The sequence below is a fragment of the Sylvia atricapilla genome, chromosome 3 (genome assembly GCF_009819655.1).
Source record: "Sylvia atricapilla isolate bSylAtr1 chromosome 3, bSylAtr1.pri, whole genome shotgun sequence".
Classification (NCBI taxonomy): domain Eukaryota; kingdom Metazoa; phylum Chordata; class Aves; order Passeriformes; family Sylviidae; genus Sylvia; species Sylvia atricapilla.
In genome coordinates this window covers 2,175,119-2,194,761 of record NC_089142.1, presented here as the reverse complement: position 1 = coordinate 2,194,761, position 19,643 = coordinate 2,175,119, and the positions used below count along the sequence as shown (strand labels likewise).

The 19,643-nt window shown below is 44.0% G+C and overlaps 1 protein-coding gene across 1 annotated transcript in view; it reads right to left on the bottom strand.

Moving 5' to 3' along the window:
* MSRA (methionine sulfoxide reductase A) overlaps positions 1–10,653 on the bottom strand; it is a 233,946-nt gene extending 223,293 nt beyond the window's left edge. The window contains exon 1 of the mRNA XM_066314612.1: positions 10,492–10,653. Coding sequence (XP_066170709.1) covers positions 10,492–10,633 — 142 coding nt within the window. The 5' untranslated portion in view covers positions 10,634–10,653. The remainder of the gene's footprint in view (positions 1–10,491) is intronic.
* Between the last annotated feature and the right edge of the window lie 8,990 nt (positions 10,654–19,643).

Genomic DNA, 19,643 nt, shown 5'->3' with positions numbered 1-19,643 from the left:
ATTAACTAAGTGAATTCATCCAAAATTTGATCCGGTTAGGCTCGCATAACTCCAGGTATGTGGAATAAGAACACATTCTTTTTTTTTTTTTTGCACTAATAAAGGGATTTACTGTAAAATTCAGGTACAAAGTGCTTTGTGTTAGATAACTGAATTTTCACTAATATTTTAAATGGTTCTACAGAGATCAGTATCTCCAAATTCCTCATCTTCATCCAGCCATCAGCCCAGAGGGTGCTGGGTATTCGTCATTTTCCATTTCCATTATACTTAATACTTTCACAACAGGAGTACCTGTGCACAGGTATCCAAAAGGATAAAATACACATTTGGCGATTTTTTTGCCTCTCGTTCAAAAAATTTGCTTTTAATTATTGTAAACTAAGTCAAACATTGAGTAGGTATTAATTGGTGTGTGAATGTTTAACACCAAGATGACTCCTTAAACAAGGACTTAATGGGAAATGAGTTAATGCAGAAGGGTGAGTGTGGGAGTCTGCAAATCCACCCCACCAAGGACTGGATGGAGGGACACTCAAATCCTGCTGATGGCTCCTTCATATCCCATCCTCTGGACTTGTGTCACCAGCCCAGGCACAGCCAACAACATCCAAAACACGATGTTGTGTCTGACTGTCAACTGGGAACGGTTCCAAATCCAGGAATTTTAGAGGAACATACTGGTTGACCAGGGAAAGGGCAGACCCAGGATCTCTCCTTAAGGATTTAAGGATGATCTGAATCATCTCCATGTCCTCAGCCAGAGGCACAGTCACAGAACCAATCTGCAATTCCCACCCTGGGAATGCAGCATTAGGCTGCACCCAGCTTTTCCTGAGTGGGATGGGATCCTCCTCCAGTAAAAGACAGTCTTTCAGGTCATTTGAAAAGAAATTTGATGACAAGGGACCAGATTACATCAAATGGCAAGAAGTGTGGAAAACTGGTAAAAAAATAAATGCATTAAAGCCACTCAATGGGAAGACTGAGTGGCCCCCCAAATCCCTTCAGTGCTCAAAACTCAGGTTTTAAACAGGAATAGTGCTCAGCTGCCAACAGTATGAGAAGTCACCTTTTAGAAGCAGAACTTCAGAACTGAATGTGGCAAACAAATGGGCTGCTGGTCCTGCTGCTTCATTCCAGAGGATGCAGCTGGACTCCAGGGCAGTTATACCCGTTTGTGACTGAATTTATGAGAAATGCTAACTAAGTGGAGGAGGGTCAGAATATCCTAAAATCGTTTTTAAAAAACAAAAGATCTTTTCTATGTTCTTTCTGAAACTATTATCTTAAGAACCAACTGTAAACGTATCTCTAGGTCATCTTATGCGTATTTTTCTACATAAAATGTATTAGAACATACTAGGACATTCTCCTTAAGTATCCACCCCTACATTTGGGTTGCCTGCTCATTTCTTCCCTCTCCTGTTCCCTTTCTGAGTGGTAACTTGGAAAATTGTCACTCAAGATCCTCCTGAAATGAAGCATAATATTCTGTGCGAAGCTTGTTTTATTACAAGTTGTCTGAGTGCAACCTCTTCAAGATGAGATTTTATCTCTGCTCCCCAGGTCAAGCTCAGTAAGTGCACAAGGAGGTTTGCTTATCCCTGTTTAGGTAAGAAGGAGACTCCTTAAGGAAGAACATAAACGAAAGAAAGAAGCACTATAAATAGTCCACATAGACCCTATATATTGTAATGTTCCCTCTGGTGCAGTTATTCTGGTTCTGATGATCTTAGACAAAATCTTATTGTGGTTTGCTAAATCAGTCACTGATTCCCCGACTTGGAATTTTACCATTTTTTAAAATGTAAACTCAACATTTGGGAGGAGCAGACGATTACACACATTTTCTCTCCAAGAGGAGCAGATCAGCTGCCCACCTACTGATCTCAATCTCAATGACCTCCCAAAGTCCCTTCCAGCCTGGATTATCCTGTGATCCCATTCTGCCATACACAGGTGCCAGTCCCCACCAGTCCCACCAAGGGCTGTCTGGAGTCATCCTTCTCCTCCCTGAGCCTGTTAAGTCATTAATTCCAGACTCTCCTGATTCCTGCTCCCACTTTAGAGTTCTGGGATGAAATTTTCAGGAGCTGAATGTTTGATGAACCAAGAAGTACCTTTCCAAGCCGGTAAAAAGTGAATGGGGGATGTCAGAAACACAAAGACACTTCCACTGCCTGTCCCTTGCACAACACTTCTCATTCCTCACTGGGTTCCTAAAAGTTTTGAGCCAGAGCCTCAGGCAAATCTCTATCTCCAAAGTCCTCAAGTGAAAACAATTGGCCTCAAGATGACGGATTTCTGGCTCATATTGGGGGACACTAAAAAAGTTAAGTCTCTGCTGGAGTTCTGCTTCTCAGCCACCCCTGAAATGTGAGCAGTCCTTAAAGCATCTCAGGAGGCTCCTAGAAGGTCAAATTTCTGAGAAATCAAGCCCAAACTACAGTAAAAATACAGGTATCATCTACCTGGCCACATTTCTCAACAAAAAATAAGATCTTATCTTCAAAATAAGGACCCAAACTATCTCCACGAATTCTAATTTTGTTTTATATACAACAGGAACTAACTACGAGCAATACACAAGAAGCTGCAATAACCATCCCTGAATTGTGATGGGTTTTATTGCACAGGTTTTTATCTGATTTGTACTAAGGGCTTATTTATGTGCATTATTTTAATTATACTGGAAATTTAAATGCAAGTTTGGTACATATCACAAAAATTTGCAACAAAGTAAGTGCAATAATCAAATGTATCCATATCACTGAAATTCCATATATAATAATTAAAAGATAAGCATGGAAGGATAAAGAAATGCCTATCACACAATAAATTACAAGCCAAATAATTCAATGGTTCCAAAGTAAAAAAAAAAAAATTCAATAAAAATCACAGAAACCTGAAGTTAAGGCAACGTACACCACTGTAATTTAAAGATATAAATTTGACAGGAAGACATTAATTAAACCAGAGAAGCTTTTAAAGCTGAAAAAATTCAAAAGGAAATACTGTACCTCAAAGAAACACAAAAGGACTAAGTCACACAGGAATTAGTACCTGAAATATTCAAGCTATCTTAAATCTGCCTTAAGGGCTATTCTGCACTTATCTTCTCTGAAATCAATTAAGGTGAGGAGTTTTATTATTTACCCCTTGTGTGTTCTGAAGGAACTAAAGATGCTGCACCTCTGCAGTTCCACGTGTAACCAGCTTCACTCTCATTTGGATAACTTGACTTTAGGAATTCTTTCCTTCATTATTAGCAGTATTGTATGTGACCATGAACAAGGAAAATTAAAGAAAGTAAAGCTGTGATTCTGTGAACTGGTATTTGGTGTAGAGAGTTAAATAAAAATCCAGCGTTTGACCCTGGGCAACAAATAAATAAATAAAAAAAATTAAAGGTTTTACATGGAGTATCAACTACACGACAGGTCATTAATACAGCAAAGCCAGCACTGTCTGTGGCTGGTTATCACACCAACACCTCCATGTGAGCTGGTCACTGGACTCTACACTGGTCACTAGACCCTCCTGCAGCCAGTAGAAGAAAACAGCATTTTGGGCACTATTTCCCTGATTTAAATGTCTTTTCATGAACCCAACACACCAGTGCTTGTTTTACCTGTGACAGATTAATTCTGGATATTGCTGCAGCCCCTTCCAGTACTCTGTCCCATCCTGTTCCTGCTGCAATGTGAAGTTTGCCCCACATCCTCATACTGGAAAAAGAAGTATGAGGAAAGAGAAGCAGTGGAAACCTAATTCCACGTCTGTACCTGGGTTCCATGACTGTGCCTGGGATCTACATTCACTTAATTATGGAGGAACATGTGGGATCCAGGGCACAACGTTACCTAAATTTCAGTGTCATTCCTGCACTAAAGATAAATGGACACAATCAGCCAAACCGGCCAAATGTATCCCAGGACTCAGACAAAATCAGATAAAATATTCTCTAGTCAGGAAAAAATAACCTGAGTAAATATAACCCTGTGTTTAACTCTCATAGCTGATAGGTTTAACACCCCAAATTCAGACATTTACATCCCTTTTCAAAACAGAAGCAACGAGAACCTCCTGAACCCTTCCTACCACAACCACCTTCGCCCAGGAATAATTATCCCCTTTTATCACACCACTTCGAACGATCCCTCAGAGCAGCATCCACACACAACCCTCCGAGTAAAGACCCTCTGGATTCCTATTTCATTTCAGAGAGGGAAATTACGGCATCAGCACCAGAAGCCTCCACCACCGAGCCTCATTTGGATGCAGGAGGCTGCCAGTTGGGTGAAGTTTCTCCCCATTTAGGCGATGCTGTCTCCCAGCAACCCGGGCTGTTGCCAGGAGAAGCCCCGGGAGCGCTTCCTCCGCACCCCCCGGCTGTGAGCCGCATGCTAAGCAGAGCTCCAGGAACTCCAGGGACTCCAACAACACACAGCTTTTTCACTTTTTTTTTGTTATATTTTTCAGGGGTTTAGTGACGAACGATGTCACCCTTTCCCTCGGGATGTAGTGAGAGAGGTGGTAAAGGAAGCGCGGGGTTATTCCACATCAAAAGCAGCGTTTGGCAGCTGGGTGTGCAGCTCTGTAAATACATACATTTATATCTTTTTATATATATAAAAATATGTATTTCCTGTGCGCTTTCCATCCTCTGTGCCTGTTAAACTTCCTCTGGGTTGTTGTTTTCCAGCTGCCAAGAGCAAAAAAGCACATGCAAACAGGAACAAAAATAATCTCTTTTATATTGACTTCATCTTTGCTTCTCCTTGCAGCACCTTCCAAAATGTAAAATGCAATGGGAGAAGGAGGGGGGTGTTTGAAAGTAATTCCTGTTTTTCCAACGTGAGCACAATATTTACAGCTGTACAGTTGGCTTGAAAATTAGGTGTTTAGTGTGTGAATATAATTACCTGACAAAGCGCACAAAAAAAAAATTAGAGAACTAAAAAAAAAAAGCCATGACAAGCAGGATTTCCAAGGAAATTCATCCTGGATGTACCTGTAAAGAAGTTGTAACCACAAATTTGAGAAGTTTTTTTCAGATAATAAAGAAATACTGGGGTGAGGTGTTTCTCTGCTGTGCGTTCTGCTTTCAATCCTGGCATACACAACAAAACTGTAGTGAAATTTAATAATTTATGGAAATTGATGGCTTGAGTGTGTTTGAGGCAAAGATTACTTCCTAGAACGAAGAAATAAGTAATTAACTCTTCTGAGTTAGAAAGGTAAATTGCAATTTGGAAAGTGCTAAACCACATATGACATTATTACTCAACACACTCTACTGAACTGCAATGGAAGTCAAGTCTTGCTATTTTGATTCATATTTTTATTCAAACTCAATAAAAATGGACAACTAATTAATCCATTATGTAAAATCCTGTACCACATAAATAAAGTGGAGGAAAATTTGAAGAAACAAATCCTCCTAAACCTTAAGATGAACTTTATTTTGAGGTTTTGTCTTAAAGTATGATCTCACCTAAGAATCTTTATTTTAGACCTAAAATACAGTAATACTAAATTCATGTCTGAAAAAATTTTGTACTTGCTCATGATTACAAATTCTTTTAACCAGTAAAGGAAATAAACATGAGTATTTTCCATTGTATTCCTTATTTTGAGGACACAGTTTAATGGTGATCATGGCAGTGAGACAAATGGAAGTAACAGACCACAGGCCACTGGTTTTACCACAATAATTTCTGTTCAGTGTCTTAAGAATGGTAGAAAAAGACTAACAGGGAGAGTACGTGGATCCTCTGTCAAATGACATTTTTAATCAATGTTTTCCTTAAAGAGCATGATCTGATTCAAGCAAGAATTAATTCACGGCAATGCTGTGCTTTTTTTTTTTATTATTTTTCTTTTTTAACACAGAAGGTCAGACTAAAATTCACCATGACCTCCTTCACATTTGTAATTACTGCTCTATTAATCTTTAGATAAAAAGCTAAGAGGTCTAATGGGTTTCAACAATCTTAAGGCTCTCTACTCATGAGCTGGACTTTCTCTGCCTCAAAAAAGTCAAGCCACTACAGATATGTAAGAAGACGTTCTCTGACACTGCACATTGGGAACAGCAGGAAAAAACATTCTTGTAATTTATTACACATTGCTACCTCAGGATATCTAGCAGAAAAAAACCTCTGTGTGTGTATATATATATATATATGTTATTCAATGTCTACATTCATAGGGCTCCTTAACTACTGCTCCTACCCCTGTCATAAAATAAAATAGTTCATTAAATAGTGTAAGCAATATATCCTCACATACTCAGAAAACACAGCCACGTTTCAGCAGCAATCAAACTGAAATTAACTCTGAAAAGTAGAGTTATACAAGAAAGGTGGATGCAATAAATAAATAATGTGTGTTTTTACTATAAAGCACAACATCATATTGCGCCATTATACAAGGACGTGAAAGAAGTAATTTTAAAAAATGAATGCAGATGCTCTATTGCAAGGAAAGAAAACAGCACAACAAACTCTAATTCCCAGATTATGGAATTTGTACAAGACCTGATAAACTCAACTTGCTTAAAAAAAAAAAAAAAACACCTAAGTGAAGTTTGCTAATTCCCTTCAGCTAATGCAGAGTGGTTTATCCAGGTCTTAACTGCATGACTTCCTTGGATCCTCAGGGTGCACTAACATCTCTGGAATTTCAACCTTGCTCCAGATGAACTCTGAGAAGAGCCTGGTGCTCCTCCACAGGGATCTCAGCAGCAGCAGCAGCCTCACTTCTGGGAGCTCTGCTGCAGCAGATGTAGGTGCTCCAGCACAAGGAAGGAGCTCCAAGGATGTCTTATCCCATCAGGATGAGGAGCAGGAAATAAATGAGATCTCCAAGAGGCAAGGAGCTAAATGCTCTGCAGCTCTTCACCTAGGAAAATAAAAGGCTGCTAACACCACTGAAGATGAACAGGATGGACACTGCAGGTCCAGAAAGCCCTGGAAGTTTTCCTCAAGTGTCTGCACCCTAAGGCAGAGCTTGGCTCACTTGGATGTCCAGGCATGTCACAGACCTCTGATGTGACAAGAGTCAGAGACCTGGCACAGCTGGAGCAGGGATCAGAACAGGTTTTGCAGGATGTAGGAATAACCCTTCCCAGCACAGAAAAACAGGATGGGGAGCTGCACTCCACTGAAACACAACTCCTTGAGAGCACAGGGCTCCAGAGGGAAACAGTCCTGCCAGTAAGCACAAGACAGCAGAGATGGGGATCCAAAGGAAGGCTGGAAAGGTACAGCATTTTCAACTTGCAGAACTCTGGCTTATATAGGAAATGATCAAGGAATTGTGGAATACCTTGAATTGAAAGGGACCCACCAGGATCATTCAGTCCAACTCCTGGCCCTGCACAGACACCCCAACAATCCCACCCTGTGCATCCCTGAGAGCATTGTCCAAACACTCCTGGTGCTCTGGCAGCCTTGAGAATTCACTGGGGAGCTGTTCCAGCACTCAAACACCCTCTGGGGGAAGAACCATTTCCTGATATCCATCCCAAACCTCTCCTAACACAGCTTCAGCCATTCCCTGGGCCTTGGCCCTGGTCACAGAGAGCAGAGATGGGAGCTGCCTCTCACTGTCCCTCAGGAGGAGCTGCAGCCCCTGACAAGCCCCTGGGAGGCTGCCAGAGGGAAAAAAGGGTGGTCTGAACTTCGAAAAAAAGAAACTTTCTAAGAGAGTTAAGGAACAAAACATCATGTAGAAAAACTTTATCAGAATCACACAGCTGCTTAATGGGCTAAAATACAGAAAACAAAAACAAGGAGGCACAGAGAAGCACCACCTCAGCATTCAGGCACAAAAGCAGTGAGGCCAAAGCTGGAATTCAGCCTAGGTGGGGACATAAACGGCAGTAAGAAATGAATCTATAAAATTTAGAGTAAAAAGGTCAGAAAGAATCAAGGTGCATTGATGAATACAGAAGTGCGTACAGAAAGACTGAAGTACTCAAAACCTCTTTTGCACTAGTCTCCACAAACAACTGCTCCAAAACCTTTCCAGGCTGGTACAGTCAGAAAGAAAAGGAGTAAACAATGTGAGGAAAAATGGGTTATGTCTACTTAAAAAAGCTAAATGTGTTTAAATCCAAGGAGCCATATGGAGTTTTTCCAGAGCTGGGAGGCCAAGTTTGCTGGTACGGCCATCAGAACACAGTGATGGATCAGAAATAATGAAAAACCACAGTGACTGGGAATCTCTGATGATGCGATCTGGGCTACAGTAACAATCACTTTTAAGAAAGAAAAAAAAAAGAACTGGGAGGGGTACAGGATGCTCAGCTTCAGCTCAGTCCCAGGAGAGATCATGGAAAATGCCCTCTTAGAGATTATTTCCACACAGGGAACAAGAAAGCAATGAGAAATAACCAACATATTTACCAAAGACAAATCATGCAGCTGAGCTGCCCTTTTAGACTGAAATGATGACTCTGCAGAGCAAGGCAGAGCGGTGGCTGTAGCACATGTTGACTTCAGCAGGGTTCTGACACCCTCTCTCCCAGCATTTGCTGCGGAAGCTGACAAAGTCCTGCCTGGAGGGAACAACCTGCATGTCAAAAACGGGCAGGAGCAGCAGCCTCCAAAGGCAGGGATCGATACTTTTGTGTCTGGTGGGCAGGAGGTGACCCCAGGGGCTGGTGCTGGGACCAGAATCACTCGATAGCTGAAGCAGAAACATGAGGGATGTGACAGGAAACACGCTCAGAGGATCTGAGGGCAGCGTTAAACACAGGGCAAGAGCAGACACAGCAAACAGCAGAGGTTTGAACGAGGAGACCTGGAAAAATTCCAGCTCTACACCAACAGAAACCTCGAGGAGGTCAACAACAAGAGCAAGATGAGCTCAGAGCTGCTGGGAAGGAGCTGTGGTCCTGCTGGATGCCAGTTAAATGTGCTCACAGTGCAGAGAAAGCAGACTTTGACTCTGGACAGCAGAGAAAAGAAAAATCCCTCTCTTCTGTGCTACACTGGTAAGAATTCACCTGGAACACCAGATCCAGTTCTGGTTCCTGACACACAGAAGATTATTAACGTGGCAAGGGTCTGCAAGGTCAATCAGCCTTGAGTTGATCATCAGCCTAAAATTTTAATTGCCATTCTTTTCTGAGCAATTTACATCTTATTTTAACATTGACAGTTCACTAGAGGGCCATGCTGTTATTAAATACACAATACCACATTAAGCTACAGAAAAACATTTTTAAAAATTGTATTTGCTGTACTTGTACAGCAGCCCAAAATTACTCTACCTGTGCAGTTACTTAGCGTAAAATGAGCTTGGTGTGTTTTCTGTCCACTCTTTTCTCAACAAACAACATGCAGCTGCCACTTTAATCCAGGCAATGTGCTACTGTTGGTGCCATCTCTAGGTACTCTTGGTGTCACCTCTGCAGTTCACTGCTGTAATGGCACACACCCTACCTTTGCATCCCTCCTCTGAGGACATTTTCTCCACATCAGAAATAACATTCTCCCTTAATTTCACCTTTAACTTCGCCACTATTTTTAACTATTTACCAAGTACCAATTCAAAAAAAAATCATATTATTCTCTTGAGCACTGGGCCTATGCCACCACCCATTTATAATTCCTCCATCAGCACCTATGTACTTGATGTGTATAAGTATTTTATGCCTTAAGTTCACACATTTTGTTAGGGTCCCTAGGAGCTTGGAGCAAAGATACCTTGTAAGTAACACCTTGTTCAATAAATACCTTGTACGTGAAGTATAAAATAAAAGTGTCAGAGCACCTCAGTGCCACTAAAATTCCTCCTGAACAGCACTGACACTCATCTTGGAACACCTTCACTTCCTAGGAGGACTGTTAGAAAGTAAATCCCTTAATTCCGGGTTGCTAGTTTGCTTACCTGACGGTGCACATCTACTCAAAGGACAAAAACAACAGGAAGATTTATTAAAAACTTAAAAGCACTTTGCAAATAGAATCACAAAATTAAGTGCGTTGGAAGCAACCTTGAATTTCATCCAGTTCCATCCCTCTACCATGGGCAGGGACACCTCCCACTATCCCAGGCTGCTCCAAGCCCTGTCCAACCCGGCCTTGGCCATTTCCAGGGATCCAGGAGCAGCCACAGCTTCTCTGGCTCAACACAGAGCCGCGCTCGCTGGCTGCTCCAACAACCCGTCCATCCTTGTTCTTACGGCACACAAGAAACATCACCGGGCGAGTAAAAACCTCGACACAAACACCTTCCCGGGCCACTTTTACCCCTCTGTCCCCGTCCCCCCCTCACGGCACGCACCCCCCGCCGCCGCCATGTTGCTCCCCACGCCCCGCCCCTCAGCGCGCAGGCGCAGTATCGGCCCCGCCCCGCCGCGGGGGCGCCGCGCATGCGCACGGGGAGCGCGGGGAAGGGGCGCGCGGCTGAGGCGGCGGCGGGCGGGAGCGCAGGATTGAAAAGGAGAAGGAAGGGAATGGAGATAGCGCTCACCTGGCACCGCCATGCGCTGGCTCCTGCCCGGCAGCGCCTCGCTGGCCTGCGGCAAGCGGGAGGCCCAGTCGCCCATGCCGAAGGTGGAGCCGTGGAGGGTGCGGAGGAAGAGCAGGAGGTGGAGGCGGTGGCGCGGAGACATCGCCCGCTGTGGGGGGGGTGGGGAAGCCCCGGGGAGGGAGGGGCGGGGAGGGCGCCCCCTGCCGAGCGGCAGGCCGAGGCGCCTCACCCCACACACACTGCCTCAGGGGTCACTCAAGGGCACGCCCCAAATGTCCTCAGTGTCTTTATCCCCAAATATCCCTTTCCACGGGCACTGCCCGCTGGGCCGTGTTCCTGGGAAGCACCTCTTCGGGATGCTGGTTGCTCTAAAGGGTGCCCCCGGCGTTATTCCCAGTGTTTTGGGACCCTCGTGGAGTCTGCCTTGCCTCCGCCTCATGCCCTCATTTGTGTCGCATCCACCCTCTGGCCTGCCCACGCTCCCGGTTTTAGAGGGGATTTTGCAGACACATTTATGAAAACACACTACACATTGCTTTCATGCAGTATTGTGCTTTATTTGTACGAAACCACAGAGTGGTTTGGATTGGAAGAGACCTTTAAGCTTATTTTACTCCAACCCCCACTGATGTATATATATTTTTTTTTTCCATGGCTTTTCTGGTTGTTAATTTTGACAGCAGTCTCCTGTGTTGTGTTTAGCCAATGTACTGTATCCTCCTAATATTGCAGAGTGTTTTTTCAGTGAATATGATCCAAATAACATAAACCTCCAAGGAGAATTTTCTGCACCTATGTTTGCAATAAAAATACATAAAAAGTCATCCGAGTGTGAGTGCTTGTGGAAAATACCCGCTGTGTTTTGAGGGGTAATACAGCGCATATTTGTACAATTACAGAATGATTTGGGTTGAAAGGGACCTTAAAGTTTATCTCATTCCACCCCCCTGCCATGGGCAGGACCACCACCTCCACTGGAATATTCAAAGGACAGGATATTAATTGATTACAAAATTTTTATCTGGAGGGTTTTGAAAAAATTGAGTTGTTAGCTGAATAGAAAGAAGATGATAAACTGACTAATACGTACTCTGAGAGAAAGGTCAGATAATTCTCTCAAAAACTTGTCTATGACAGATGCAGTTCCATTCAGTTTATGATCAAGCTGGGTTTTACATGGATACAGTAATCATGAGGTCTGGAATTTAATGTATAAAGATGTTGGTTATTTACAGCAATATTGAGAGGTGCTTTTGAAACAATCTAGAGGAGCGAGAAAATCACGTTTTAGGAGTCAGGCTTCTTCAAAATTAAAAATTCAGATAGAAACAGGAGAAACAAAACTGTTCCACATCAGCTTTCAGGTCCATGTTTTGCGTTTGAAGGGTAAACAACATTCTTTCTGGGCACAGGTAGTCCCAAGACTGCAGTAAACTCTTCAAGTATTTTTACATGAATGAAATGTCTAACTAATGGTAACTAGAATTACTGAGGTCATGACTGGAGAGGATCTCAGCTGACCTCAAAAAAAGTCTTGTAATAACCTGGAGAAAATCCACTGAACGATGAGTATAGAGATGCTTGTGATAAATAACTGTGATGTTTTGCAAGTTAGTAAGAAGCAGAAATGCTCACTAACAAAGTGTGACTTTTATTTAAAACGTGTTTACCTAATTAGTTATTCTCTCATTATGGTCACAGTGTCAATTACCAGCCCTTGCTTTGTAAGAAACTACTAAAGATGGTGATATCCACTGGTTTTACACTGCTCATTAGCTCACCTTTACCGCACCTATCTGCCAACAATGTGTTCCTGAAAAATGCACTGCTCAGTGTCACAATGCATGGCAGGTTTTCCCCTCAGAACTAATGTCTCCACCTGTCAGCTCGAATTTTTTGGTGCCTCCTCGTGATCAGTTTTGTTTTCATTGCCATCTTCCCTCTGTGAACTGAGGGCAGTCAGAGGCCAGGGGCAGAAACACAGGCTCGTGTTTGGCTGCTCAGCCTCGCAGGTGAAGTGGCTGAGGTGTTCCAGAGCCCTGATGTGCTCCGAAATTCCAGCTGCTGAAAAGCCAGCCTTGCCTCCCGCTCCAGTGATCCAGGCTGAACGCGCTGTCCTCGGGTGTTGATACCTTGTGTATCCCTTAAATCATGGGTGCCCTTTCCATTGCATTAATTCCTCCAGGAAAAATTGCTTCATCACCCTTCACCCAGTCGAGCTGGGTGAAGTTCATTCGTCAGGCTGAGAACAGCAGAGGACTGGGATCCAGAGCAGTGAGCGGAGCTGCTGATGCTGGAAAATTACAGCTCTTGGGGGCAGGAATCAGCCTGGCCGCTCCCTGTTTGTGTGGCACTGTCCCTGACTCGTCACTGAATCCCAAGTATTAAATGGTAATAAGCCACCGTGCCACTTAACAAATAAAAACTGATTTTCACAAGGGTTTAGTGCTTGTTGGCTCCATGGAAACAGAAGACAGTTTAAATTAGATAAATCCCACTTATATTTTGGGAAAGTGTGGGCTATCCCCTCCCCTTGTTGCAGAGGGTGAGGTCTGGGTGAGAGACTCTGAAAATTACACTCTAACTTTATTTAAAGTTTTCTTATTTTTTTACCTCTCCAAGCAAGCAGTAGAACGTGATTACTTTTTTTATTTATGGTGTATTATGCTTCACACTTAAACATAGCCTTTCTATGTACTAACACACTGAATTAAGAAATACATCAGGAAAAATAAAGCCTGGATTATGGCACCTACACAGTGCTTGCATTCCCATGTAATTATCACAGTATTCCCAGCACAGCGCTTTTATGGCAGATGCTAAAAATTTTCCATGAAGATGGAAAAAGAGAGGAGAGAGAAAGAGCAGGAAGAAAAGGGACGTGGGCTTACCTCTCTCCTTTCAGCCAGGGCTTTGCACAATTTCCTACTCATCCAGTCCTAGGAACTTGCTCAAAATACACACATGGTTGGTTTTTTTTTTTTCCAGGACCTGACATTTCCTATATATAATCCGTCAGTGTTAAATTTCCTAGTCTTTGTGGTTTGGGATAGATTCGTTTTTCCCGTGTAACAAAATCTGCCGTATCTTGAAACTGATAAAGCCCTGTGTGGTCATCTCCGTGGAAATACAGGGATGGGGAAGGCAGGTTTGTGCTGCAGTGTGCATCTCCTGGAAAAGCAATCTCTTTTTTATCTGAAAACATGCAGTGAAAGAAGATCCTCCACAGGCTTTAGTGGATTATTCAGTGCTTGATTACTGTTAAAAATATGCAGCTTATTTTTAGGTTGGCTTTGGCTCCCACCCGTCACAGCTTAGCTTATCTTCCCTGGAATGAGGAGATTGCTTTTATCCAGGTTTTGTTATCCAGACTTAGCGCTGCAGGCTGCAGTCATCCCTCAAGAAAAGATAAACAGGACTCTGGGAGTTCATCAATGTCAAGGATGTTTTCTAATTCTCTTAAGTCATTGCACATCTCTGGACACGCTTCAGGTTTTCAAGTGACGTATTTCCTGAGTTTTTTTTTCCCCTTTTGATGAAGATGTGAGTAAGGAATTCACCACTCTGGTGCTGCTAAGACCAAGCAAGTGCCGGAGTAATCTGGTTTCTTGATTCTTGGTTGGATATGCCTTAATCTGTCCAAGAGCAGTATTAGAACCTTCCAGCCTCACAGATACACTGCTGTGACTTCTCGAGGGCTCCCAAAGGAATTGATTACCAAAGTATAGAAACATAAAGGTGATTATGGCAGATACGTAGAAAATTGAGTTCTGTGCCTGGACCTTGTCACCATTTAAATTACTAATCTAGGCTTGTTCCAATCCCTTGTCTTTGTTGCTATTGCTCCTGCAGCTTCTCCTCAGCTGCTGACAGAAATAATTTTCCCAGTTCTTCTCAGTAGCTGATAAAACTGTCAAAGAGTGAATCACAGAATCACAGAATATCCTGAGTTGGAAGGGATTCAACGACAATCACTGAGTGCAGCCCCTGGCCCTGCACGGACACCCCAACATCCCAACCTGAGCCTCCCTGAGAGCATTGTCCGAACACTCCTGGAGCTCTGGCAGACTTGGGAATGTGACCATTCCCTGGGGAGCCTCTTCAGAGCCCAAACACCCTCTGGGGGAAGAATCTAAAGCCCCAAGGAGGGGATTGTGCCCAGGGTGTGCTCAGGGCTGCTTTGGGCACAGGGCTGTGTCCAGGAGTCTGGCATGATCTCACCTGTCCTGGCTCCTTGGCTGCTTCCCATGGGAAGGGCCCAGGGCTGTCCCCTCCAGGACTGCCTGCACTGCTGGCAGTCACACAGGTCTGGGGACTTCTTGGTGCCCTTTGGAGCTTGGGGGTTCTGCTTTGGGGCTCAGCGATGCTTTTGCACCTCTTGGGTGCCATTTCCTGGAGCCCTCTGCATTCACTCCCTTCCCACTGCATGCAGACACAGACAGGTTATGGATGAAATTGTTTTAATGGAAAAGCAGGACAGTGAACAACATCTTCATCTACAGCTACAGCTACATCTTCATCTACAAAATCAAAACCAGCCTTGCTCCATCCCCAAATGATGTGAGCACTCAAAAGGCCTAATCCTACATTTCTGCTCCAGCTATGCTTGTGGGAGCCTTGAGCTTGCTGTCAGCTCTGGGCACACAATCCTTCTTCTTCTTCCATTCTATTTCCAGCCTGATGCCAGGTGTGGACACGCTGCCCTGGCTTGGTGGCAGGTCTGTCCCTGCATCCTGCTGTGGCTCCTGGTATTTCCTGCCAGTGGTCCTGCCATGCCCTGTGCTCAGGATGACTTGGGGACTCTGTTCAGTGAGGGGCACCAGCCAGAGCTGGGTGACTTTGTGCTGGGGTCTGGGGCCATGGTGCCTGCAGAGTCCCTGGGCATGGGGAGACTTCTGGGATCACCCAGGGAACAGAGGTGGCCCCCAGGGCCTGGCAGAGGAGCTGACAAAGGTCTGCCCTGGGCAGATGTGGCCCAGGCAGGGCCAGGGTGGTGGCTGTGCCCTGCTGAGCCCAGGGGTCACAGCTGGCAGGGACATGGGGGTGCTGGGGGGGCTTGGCTGATCCTGTGGGAGGTGGCAGCCCAGGCTGGGGGTCAGACACTGAGGGCACTAAGGAGGAGGAGGAGGGAGAGGGTCAGGGCAGGAAGGGCTGGAAATGTCCCCACGGTGCATCCCTGGGCTGCTGCATGCAGGATCAGGCCCTACCTGTGCTGCAGGAGGGCTTGGGGGAGAGGCAGGGCTGCAGGAGCTGGGCCATGGCAGAGCTCTGGCTGCCACAGCAGTGCCACGGAGCTGACAGGACCGTGCTCACTCAGGCTCACTGCTCAGCTCTGCTGACTGGACACAGCTCTGGATGCTGCTCTGGGAGCATCTCCAGGGCTGGAATGTTGGGGCTCCCATTGTTCTGTCCCACAGCCAGGAATGCTGGGGGCCCCCTTGTCCCACCCTGCCACAACAGCTCTGCCAGCTCTTGGTGGGGAGAGAAAGGGTGAACCAGTGTTGGAATTACAGAAAATCCTGAGATTTAAGGGGCCCACCAGGGTTATTGATCCTGGCCCTGCATGGACACCCCAATAATGCCACCCTGTGCATCCCTGAGAGCATTGTCCAAACACTGCTGGAGCTCTGGCAGCCTTGGGAATGTCGCCATTCTCTGGGGAGTCTGTTCAGTGCCAAACACCCTCTGGGGAAGAACCTTTTCCTGATATCCAGCCTAAAGCAGCTCTGGCGCACCTCCAGCTGTTGCCTCAGTTTGAAATGGACCTGAGGATTGATGCTGATATTATATTATTATAAATACAGCAGCCTCATGATGAGTGCCTCATTGCAATCACATTTTGTGACCAGTCAGATAACAAGATCTTTGAAAAAGCACACATTTTCATCCGGATACACAAGTCAGTTTCCCAGTTTTAGCAAAAAAAGCCACAAACTGGTTCTAAGAGTTTTCAATCAAGGGACCCAGAGACTTTAAATGCCACAGTTCTTCTTGGAAACACAAATTCCTGTATCAACAGCTTTATCTGTTACCCCAGAAGGACAGCAAAGATGATAACACAGTAAAGGATCAGCATGAGATGGTTTCTAGAGAGAGCAGGAAGATTAATCAGTCATTTATTCACCTTCCATTTGGGATCTAGATGAGCATTGAGATAGAGATTAAGCTACATAAATTATCCTAAAAATGGAACTGACGTAGAAGAGCCATCAGCACTGTACCTCAGGATAATGCAGTGGTTTGGGATTTACAGAGGGGTGTCAAAAACAGTGGGCAATTTCATGGAACACAGTCAACCATATGTGCCAGGCAGAAGATAAAAACACAGGATGCAAACAGTCCCTTCACACAGGTTCTTTGTTTTTCCATAGCACTGGAGCAATGAGGGGAAAAATGCTAATACAGCAGAAGCTCTCTGCAGGGAGAACCTTTGGTTCTCTCCTCCCTTCACTGGAGTTCAAAGTACACTTTTATCACCACACAATCCCAGGTTATGGCTGGAAGTGTCCAAGGCCAGGTTGGATGTGCTTTGGAGCAGCCTGGTCTGGTGGAAGGTGTCCCTGCCCATGATAGGGTTGGAATGGAATGAGCTTTAGGGCCCTTTCCAACTCAAACCATTCCATGATTCTGTAACAGGCACCTGCATTTTGGTGGCCCATCTGCCCAAGGTCAGAATTCACACTTTGCAGCCAGGTATCTCCAGCTTTAGCAGGGATCTCCTTCAACAGCCTGGCTTCTCACAGCTCCATGAATTTCCTAGGATTAAATTCCCAGCAGCTGAGGCTCGGCCCTGCAGTTTTTAAATCAAGATTTCCCACTGTGGTACAGAATACTCCAAAGGTCAGGTTCGGGAGAGGACAAATTCCTGGGCACATCAAGTGGCCAGTGCTGTGCACATTGGGTTAGATGGTCACTGGCAGTGCCATTGCATAAAATCTGATATTTTAATACAGATTTCACTCATTTGTGTCATCATGACACAGCACCTTTTTTTTGTAAAGCTGTAATTTTGGTAAGAAATTTCTCAATAAATATTTTCAATTCAGTTCACTTGGGGGTTTCTGTATTTTTATCACCATGAGCTCTGTTTTTGTGGGACTGACTTTATGAATATTTTTCCATTATCTAACTAGCAAAAATTGAAGACTTTTAAAGCAAATTTAAACCCCATAAAAATATTGCTTATACTACATGTTGACTAACAATTCCAAAATAAATTGACTCTATAGCACATCCCCCACATTCCCCATCCTAAGTAGCATTTTACATTCCCCACTCCATATTTTTCATATTGATCTCATACTCCTCAAGATTTCATCCCTCCCTTACTAAAACCTTTTTCTTTCTGAATCCCAAATTCCTATTTGCTCAAATATTTGCTTTTAATCACTGAAAGTCCAAAGTCCATTTGCAAGCAAGTGGCTGAAGTATGTTAATGACTTTTATTTATTTAAATTACCATTAGTGAAGAAATAAGCGTGATATTAAATTATCATTAGCGAAGAGATAAGCGTGAAAACAGATAAACTGTTAACTTTGGGGTAACATTTCACCAAGGCAACTGCTCTCCTGGATGTACTGGATTGAGCTGGAGGTGGGATTGAGCTGGAAAATACAAAAGGATGGTGTATAACTGGGTTTCCTTTGTATCTCCCATAGCAAAGAATGATAGATAAAAAATATATAATGGAAAATCAGTTCTATTTTTTGGTGGAAAATTAAGGACCACACCCGTGCTCTGGTGGTGGTTCTGAATGCATTGCCTTGGCCTCATCAGTGGGTGCTGGTTTGTGTTCAGAGGCACTGATGACTTTATAAAAACAAATGACAGTGTTGTTTATGCTGCCCTGCTAAAGAAAATAATCTGATTTAGTGGTGCTGGTTTCCCAGTTAAAAAAAAAAAAAAAAAAAAAAAAAAAAAAAAAAAAAAAAAAACACCCAACCAAAACCCAACAACTCTTGTGCTATGTGCTGTAATAAGCTTTTTATAAATGTGCTCATGTGGTGCTGAGCGGAGCCCGCTGTGCCAACACCGTAAAACCGAGAGGGAGCTTCATCAGCTCTAAGTGCCATCGTATATTCCCTGCAGCAGCATTCCCTGGGATTAATAAAGTTTGTAAGAAATACACAGGCAAAAGATTAAAAATACATGCGTGATACTACCCGTGGTAATAAAAGCTGATGTTGTTTGGACTGCTTGTTTATTGGCTTGCCCTAGATGAGATGTTTTAAGGTGAATATGATTGAAGAGATGAGCTTTCCCTCAAGGCCCTGCTTTTCCCTGCCCAGCAGCTTCCCAGGGATGCTGGTCCAGGGCTGCTTCCCTGAGCCCTCTCGTGGGCTCCTTCCTCCACTGCAACAGCACATCCTGCAAAAGAGGCATTCACTGGTCTCCAAGAAGATGATCTTTATGGAATGTGAGCTGTCTCCTCATCTCCCTGCGCAAGGAAACATGTAAAAAATAAAGCAAAATTAGTGTTTTATTAAAGGCATGAGAATTTTTTAAGGGTTTGACCACAAATACCTTGTTTTTGTTGTGGCATCCAGCAATGACAGTGATTATGGAATCACAACACAGAAAGCTCTTCTGGGAATAGATCTGCAGTGCAGCCTGTCACTGCTTCGCAAAATGCACTCAGGTGCTGATGGAAGTGGAAAGGTTGTGTATTTGAGGTGATTTCATTGAAAATATCATAATAAAGTGGATTAAGAGACACCTGAAATGCTTCCTGGCTTTAAACAAAAATATCAGGACATTTCCTGACAGCATCTGGATCCTTTAGGGAAATTAAATGCCAGGTAATATTCTGTTTGAAAGAAAATAAATTAACAGCATATGTAAAATATATCTGACTGCCCATTAGATTATCTTTAATCATCCATGGGATGTTGTGACTTTTGATTCCATTCTTTATTGGAATTGCTGCGCTGTGCAGCGCTTACAGGAAGATACAGCTCCAGATCATTGAGTCACAGAATGATTTTGTTGGGAAAGGACCTTAAAGATCATCCAGTTCCACCCTCTGCCATGTGCAGGGACACCTTCCACTATCCCAGGTAGCTCCAAGCCCCATCCAGCCTGGCCTTGGACATTTCCAAGCATAAAAGATCCTTAGGTATTGAAGTTCTGTTGGTATGTAGGTATTTTAGTT